We start from the raw sequence: 7,947 nt of genomic DNA, 5'->3' as shown, positions 1-7,947 counted from the left end.
TATGATTTCCGTTATGTAGATATTTCCCCATACACTAGCAATCGCATGTTGAATGAAAGGAGCTAACAACTTACTATCAATCCGTGTAACGCCGCTTGTTACTAATATATATTGTAATTTACTTTTATGAGGTTATACGTAGTCAGTCTCTTCTATGACTTTGAAATTGACTTAATCCAATGAAGATCTATAAAGGGCAATATCCCTAAGGCAAAATCAAAATATTAGTAAGGGGATGAAATTATTTTGCTGTATTTAAAAATAGAATGTTGATTGTTGAATGGGTTAGTTTGAGCAGCTGGACTCATAAACAAGGGGTCTCCAAATAGTGAGCATTGAGCTGGAAAGTAGACACTGTACCGATTGGACTCCCCATCATATGGGTCTCATAATTTGTGAAGTGGCATATGCTTTGATTAGCTTTGTTTTCAACAAATTAATTTAATAATAATAAAAAAAAAAAAAAAAACTATAGAGTATTTAATTTTATTAGTTAAAATAAAGTATTAGAGTATAAGCCTTCAAAAAAAAAAAAAAAAAAAAAAAAAAGGTATTGGAGAATAACTGTACAAATCATTCAAGGCATAATTGCCGCTGGATGTACACTAGTACTTCGTATAATACATTTATACTTCCAACTTGGTGAACAAGAAGCAACCTCCTCTGTCAATAACGTGCTGTAGAAATATTTAATTTTTACTTGTATGCCTGAAAAGCAAAGTTGATCTTGAATTCTAGAAAGGGGTAGTTTTGGTAGACTCCGTAGCGATGTCATAGTGTATGTGTATTACTTCCTCCGTGTTTTAATAAGTGTTATAGTTTGACCGATATTTATTTTTGGACAATTTAATTGACTTAAATTAAATAAGAGGTAAGTGCAGTAGCATGCAAGACCCTTTAGAAGCGAGGGAAACGGGTTTTATCCCACAAACCTTTTCTGTTTGGCAAGTCTTGCTTGGAATTAAATTTGTGTATGATTACATGAATTTACATTGTATACGGAAAAATAAGTACAGAGTAGCTTGTAATATATATCTTATGTTATGAATCAAAAGAGAGAAGTACATTAGTGAGTAGGAAATGCGGATGGGAGTAGTTCCATACTTCCATAACATATCCAAGACAGAATAAGCATCTAAGAAATTTTAGATGGGAAATTGTCTTTGGTTTAGATTCCATATTACTTGAAATTGCCAGATTACTAGAAGAAAATTATGCTGGTATGAAGCATTTGGAATACAGCTCAATATTGAAAATGCAGGTTGAAAAATACGACACGAAAAGATACAACACAGGAAGATTGATAACAGAAGATTCAAGGTCTTATAATAGCTAAGTTACACTCAGGAGGAAAAAAAATCGAAGTAAATGGGACTAAAATCATCTAATCTTTTGGCAGATTGTAATTTGCTTTAGCAGCACAAAAAGTAACAAATTACAGTATCAATTTCTTTATAAACAATTCGCACAGGTTTAACTTACACAGTAAATAACCTGTTTCATAAAGCAAGTGGATAGCCTTCAAGTCCAGTTCTCTTCATTATTTCATTCTGCAAAAGTATATCAGAAGTGAGGGAGAGATCATTCATCGGCTTACCCTTTCATGAACGAAATGATAGCCAGATAATTATGCGTAAGGTCCATAAAAATGTCTTTGGGTCAATGTTTTGAAAAGTTTGAGGCACATAAAAAAGGACTATCATGGTGAATCTAAGAGCTCATGCTACAGTTAACGCATTTTAACCTTTGATGATGATCAACACTTCCACATGCACCCAGCCATGTCAGAGAGAATTTCCCTTTTCACAAGCGCTCCATATCTCTTATGCCTTGTAACCTATGTATACCTAAAACACTAAAAGATATCGCCGTTGCAGCCAGTTTGGCAGGAGTTCAAGAGGAAAGGGAGGGGGGAGATTAAAAGATCGGAGCACCCCCAAATGCAGTAGAATTTTGGTCAATCAAAGTGGAGCATTTACTTTGTTCCTCACATGTACAATCAGAAAAAGGATTCCAAATAACACTCCCAGAACTTGAGCAAATAAATTGCCAATGTTCACATGATGCAGATAAGGAATGCCTTCAAACTGAAGCTTAGGACCAACCATGTATTTTTAAAATGCAGTATTATTGTTGACTAGAACAAATTTATACCTCGAGTAATTTTAACAACCTAACAGAGCAAATGATATATCAGCACTTTTTAAAGCTCATGTACGTTATTGAATATACCTGGATTAATGCTGTAATCATCCCTGGACTCTCCTGTTTAATTTGATAGAAGGTTTAAATTAGAGATAAGGTGAGAAAGCTATATAATAGCATATGCTGGTTTAAAGCGTACGGGAATGTTATGAAATTGCATACCTTAAAATGCTTCTCCATCCACAACACTTCTTTCCAGGATTTTGATCCTAATGAGGTCCATGATCGAGGGGCTTGAATTGTTTCGACATGCTGCAGAAGTCTCAAACTATCTACAGTTAAGCAGACAGAAAAAAAGGAGTTAGGTGGAACAAACAAAAAAATTCATAGGATTCCAAAAAATTATGCTTAGTTATAATAACTGAGATTAGCCGACCCCACTTTTGGGATTAAGGCTTTGATTGATTGATTGATTGATTGATATAATAACTGAGATGACACATGACATAATATATTTCTCCAAATTCAACCTAACTTGCTCTTCTTTGACTAATGTGTTGTTAATCATTAATGTTGCTCAGGTATTTTAAAGTTGTCAGGCTTCTTAGAAATATCCAAATCAGATACATCTAGCATTTTTTCATTAAGCTTCTGACTCTCAGAGGCCATGCCAAGAATTTATATACCTTCAAGGTGTTGGTCCATGCCCAACATTGGAAAAGCAAATAAATGAGGTCCAGATTGGTTACTTTAACGACCGTCAAGAGATGAAAACCTAGAAGCAAGTGATAATTTAGTACTCCAAACATTTTAAGTGATAGCACTCCACTAACTCATGGTAAGGCTGTCTATTATATACCTAATATTAAAGCAAATGAGGTAGAAGAAATACAATGCGCATATTTTTTATTTATAATAGCCCAGCAGCAGGGCTGCAGCAAAGGTGCCTCTTTCCTTTAAAAAATATTGAGAAAGTTAACATATAATAGAACAAGATAGGATATTTACTTGTAACAAATGCTTCTTCCCAACTGTCACGTTCTGACCAAGATGGTGATTCTTCCCGAATTGCAATTCCCTTGCTCAAACATATTCTGTTTTTGTAAAATAACAGAAGCAAAAAATGTTACCAAATTTACACAGTGAGCTTGATCTTTGACTAGGGAAGCATAAAATGCGTTGCTTCAGAACAAATATGAAGAATATATATATTTCAACAAAACTCAACATATTCCATTGCACGAACTAAGAAGCATGACCTAAACAATTGTTTATAATTGCCCTAACAGTAGCTAATATGATAAGTATTCTTTTCTCATATGAGTCATATTATAATACTCCATAATTCCTTTCATCAATGGGGGTGGAGGAAAGCAACCTACCAATGATAAGTTAAATTGTTCAGAATATAATCCCTGGGGCTATAGCAAAACAAGAATTACTTTGAAAATTCCTGCAGTTTAATACGAAATATGCCTTTTTCTTTGAAAGATCATAAAGGACATATATTTTCTTAGAGAAATAAAAAAGATTAAGCAGATTTGTTTGACAATCAGACCCTTAAATTCAGATGGAGAATTATCTCGTGGCAGAACTTGACTATAAGCTTCCAAAACAACCTTTCACTTTCTAAGAAACCAAAGTAATTGAACAAATGTGAATGATAGAGAGGTGGGATTTATACCCAATGACAAATCTGCCAAACCAACCACTAGTCTAGGTTGGAGGGAGTATTAGTGATGGTTATAAGAACAATAAACTGTAAAAAGCATTTAAACTAAGATATTAACAAGTATTTCAGGGAGACATTAATGCTAAATTCTAAATTAAAAGGTAAGTGCACTTACTCAATTACTAACTGGCGGATAACACCGGGAAGGACACCGTCTTTTACAGGAGCTGTCTGTAATTCATATGATTGCAAAGTCCCGCGATTTATAGATCTTTTCTCAGTGACTTCATTATCCCCCTATATATATTCATAAACACATGTTTAAGAAAACTCGATTTTACTATTAAAAAAACAACAAAAACAAAAACAATCACAGCAACAGGAATGCCTAATTTCCTAAATGTGGTCAAATTAAAAATCATCTTCGCTAGTACGTTCACCTACTCCGCCAAATACGGAAAATATACAAACAGAGTCACAATTAAACATTTAGACCAACAAATCAAGCCTCATACCTGGCCAAACACCCCCTCCCCCGCTCCTATAAATGTTCCAATTTCAGAAACCCAACAAAGATCACATTTCATAATCCCATTGCATTCAAGATTTAATATTCTTTCAATTATAATTCACAAGAAGAATTGATAAAAGCAAAAATTAGAGGAAACCATAAAAAATATACCCCTTATAAAAACAATTACCTCATAATACTTTCAACTTTAAACTACGTTTTTGTTCAAATAATGCCACCAGTAACAATATTCACTTAGGAAACAAATCACTACACTCTTGTGTCATATAAACGTCTCTATCTCCATCCTTTTTCCATTGAATTACTGTCTCCAATTTAAATCCCTCTATTCTTCTAGTATCAAGCAACAATTATTCACTCTCCATTGTTGCCCATCTAGGCACTACGGGTTTGCCATCTTGACGTGCTCTCAACTCAAAGTAGAACCTTACTTTCAAACTTGAAAATTTGGAAAGAGAAATAACAATGATGGGTGTATCTAATCAACTAATCAATATTATTAGATGTTTACCACAAATCCCACTCAACATAAATTTAAAACCCTGGATTAGATAATCAAGCATCTAACAAGTATTTGTTGAAGCAACATGATAATTTAAGAACTAAGGTTAAATTTTCCATTACTAGTTTCAAAGAAGTTTAAGATAAGAAGCACGAAAACCTTAAATGTACAAAGCTTGTGATGTAAGCGAATTGGTTGTCCCATACTCCCATGTAAAAACGGAAGGAACCAAATAACACAATATGGGTAAAAAGACTAAATACATAGGAGAAGAGGGGAATCAGATTGTAAACTACAGATTTTTTTGAAGGTAGGCCTATAAAAAAATTACGAGGATAGATATAAAGTAGTTCTCTAGATTAAATAAAATTAGCCTTATGAAAGTCAAATCCAATAAAAATGGTAAAAGGATAGGATGTTATCACTTATTGCCACAAAATAGAAAAGCTCCAATCATATCTAAGGTTTATTGATTTTTAAAACATCCAAAACAATGGATGGATAAAAATTATACTTCGTATGTTACTTAGCAGCTAGAAGAACCATTCAAAGAAAAATTTACCCAATTTTGTTCCAAAATGAAGTGTTCATGAGTCATACGAACATACCAAAGTCCAACGGTCGAGTTTCCAACATGAATACTTAAGGCGAAATGAAGAGTCAGAGTAACATATATCTTCCACTCCACATATAACAATTGTATGCAGAAGAAGTGCAAAAACTTGGGTCCACATGATTGCTTTTTTTTTTTTTTTTTTTTTTTTTTTTTTTTTTTTTTGTGGAACATATGAAAAAAGAAAGGTAGTACTGCTTGAAGAGTGGAGGGGAGTGGCATAATTTTTTCACTAACAACATGTTAGTACGACAATAAATCTTCTCATAAAGTCATGGATAAACTCACTAATTAGCCACAGCACCAATAGCCCACGACCAGATGTATGGCATTGTGCATGTCACCTACTCCTGTTTCAACCTTTGAAGTTGCTATAAAGGACTCAACAAAACTTACAAACTAAAAATAAATAAAGCTCATGTATGCAAACTGATACTGTACAATTGATATCGAAAACTAGGTTATAAAACAAATATACAAATAAAAAACAATTCCATCAGCAACAGGCATTAAAGGATCATATTTTAATGTTCTCTTTCTTGTAATTAAAAGTCAGTAAAACCAGAATGAAACCTCATCCTGCTCACAGGGGCTCCTTTATGGAGTGCAAAAGGTCAGGTTCCTATATGATACCTATACATAATTAACTTCTCACCTTAAAACGAACTACAAAGAAATTTGTAATCGACCCTTCAAGTATTTGATCCCCATTGTCTGACAATAAAAGTTCGGTAGCAGAAGGAGGTCTCAACATTTCCAATGGCTTCCTTAGCCTACCTAGAACATAGCTTCCCATATTACAACTCAGAATGACCACAGGAGTTAAAGCCATAAATATTTCAGCATACAAAATAGGAAGATCCATGAAATGCCTATGCACACATTCTTTTACAGCAATTATCTATACACCAGTTTCTCAGGGTTTAATTATGGCAAAACATAAGATTTTATATTAAAGAATTTACACAAACAGCAAAGATGCATCATACATTCATCTTACAAATTTCAAATGTGTAAGACTGGAAAAGCATCCATAAAATGCAGTAAATAAATCACACCCGGTAGTCAAAGTTGCATTGGCTTAGTAGTATGGGTTACTATTCTTATCTATCTACTGCATCTCCCTTTCTCCTCACCTCCCACTTCTTTCCCTTCAAACATTAAGTCCATAAACTAGTAACTCAACAAGAGGAAAATAGGCGCTCAAATATTGTTTCATGGCCTCTAATTCAACTAATATATTACCATCTAATAATTAAGTACACTCGATCATGATGAAAGCCCACAATTACGAAACTTTTGATGTTGATCCTAACTGATTCGCAGCTACTTCTAGCCCTTTACATGAATATAAGTCTCCTCGAGTCACGAAATCCAGTGGCAAGCCTAAAGTAATCATGTAATTCAACCAAGGGGTGGAAAGCTACTTTTGCTTCATTGACCAATCTAACAAGATCACTCATTGCTCTTTTTAATCCCATATCAATCATATTCATACACACACCAAAGTACTAAAATGTTGATAATAATAAAAACATAAAGTTCAAAACTACAAAGCGCAAATAAACAACAAGACAGTAAAGAATCAAAACAAACAAAATTAGATATCCAAACCTTGCCCAATCAGAGTACTTAGCCTCAGCAAAATCCCTCCTACATCCAACCACAGCCAATCGCGCCGCGTTCCCCTCAACACCAAACACCGGAGGAACATACATTCCAATATGCACATACACATCCAACACCCTATCAATCATCTCCTCCTCATTTCCCCCCTGAATTCCACTCAATTCCTCAGAATTCCCTCCAACAAGCGTCGAAATCGCCAATTCCTCCCCTTTACCCCTCTCCTTAATCGCAACCGGAATCGAAACCCTCATCACATCATTAACACGACGAAGAATCAAAGAATCCCAATTCACAGAAGATGAAAATAAGGAAGACCCAGAAAATTGGGCCCCAAAAACGAGGCGGGGGTTTGATTTGAACAGAAATCGGAGTGAATTGGAGAGTCGCTTGAGATGGCGGTCCCAGAAGAGGAGGAGTTCGCCATTGTTGTGGGTTCGAGTAGTGGTGTAAGCTCCTGCAAATTGTTGAATTTCTAGGGTTTACGTTTGAATGATAGAAGAGAGAAGAAGAAAGAGAAAGAGAGGAGAGAGAAAACCTGAGTGACTTTCGAGGAAGGTGGAGATCGATGGTGTGTCGGACGGTGGTGAAAGGACGCCATTTGTGAAGAGGAATCTCGCCGTCGACATCTTCTGTTTTCAGGTAGCCGTTTGACAAAGCGCCACCAATTTCACAGAAATCAGATTTTTGGTGGAAAATAAAATAGTTGATCAAGGGGTTAAAATTAGAGCTGTAAAAAGCTGACCCGATCCGAAATACCGACCCTAACCCGACCCATTAACCAACCCGTTCGAATCCGATCTAACCCAACTAGAAACCAACCCTAGACCCGAGTATTTGAAACCCGAACCCGAACA

At 35.1% G+C, this 7,947-nt stretch overlaps 1 protein-coding gene across 5 annotated transcripts; it reads right to left on the bottom strand.

Annotated features, from left to right (window-relative positions):
* Positions 1-1,350: 1,350 nt before the first annotated feature.
* Positions 1,351-7,774, bottom strand: LOC145556196 (uncharacterized). Of its 5 annotated transcripts, none has more exons than XM_081617849.1 (8): positions 7,629-7,774; positions 7,079-7,547; positions 6,120-6,237; positions 3,993-4,114; positions 3,154-3,239; positions 2,368-2,477; positions 2,233-2,265; positions 1,351-1,550 (listed from the first exon to the last, which is right to left on the bottom strand). In XM_081617849.1, exons 1-8 carry the CDS (start codon positions 7,717-7,719, stop codon positions 1,500-1,502), a joined length of 1,080 nt encoding a protein of 359 aa, XP_081473975.1. In that variant the 5' UTR covers positions 7,720-7,774; the 3' UTR covers positions 1,351-1,499. The 5 variants fall into 5 exon arrangements, 3 of the variants coding, with proteins under 3 accessions (XP_081473975.1, XP_081473974.1, XP_081473976.1); XM_081617848.1 differs by having other exon boundaries at positions 3,154-3,246; positions 3,994-4,114; XR_014091797.1 differs by lacking the exon at positions 1,351-1,550 and adding an exon at positions 2,832-2,920.
* Between the last annotated feature and the right edge of the window lie 173 nt (positions 7,775-7,947).

This window comes from Chenopodium album, chromosome 8 (genome assembly GCF_948465745.1).
Source record: "Chenopodium album chromosome 8, dcCheAlbu1.1, whole genome shotgun sequence".
In the NCBI taxonomy this organism is placed as follows: Eukaryota; Viridiplantae; Streptophyta; class Magnoliopsida; order Caryophyllales; family Amaranthaceae; genus Chenopodium; species Chenopodium album.
Note: the sequence above shows the minus strand (reverse complement) of the source record. Positions and strands in the feature narration are given on the sequence as shown.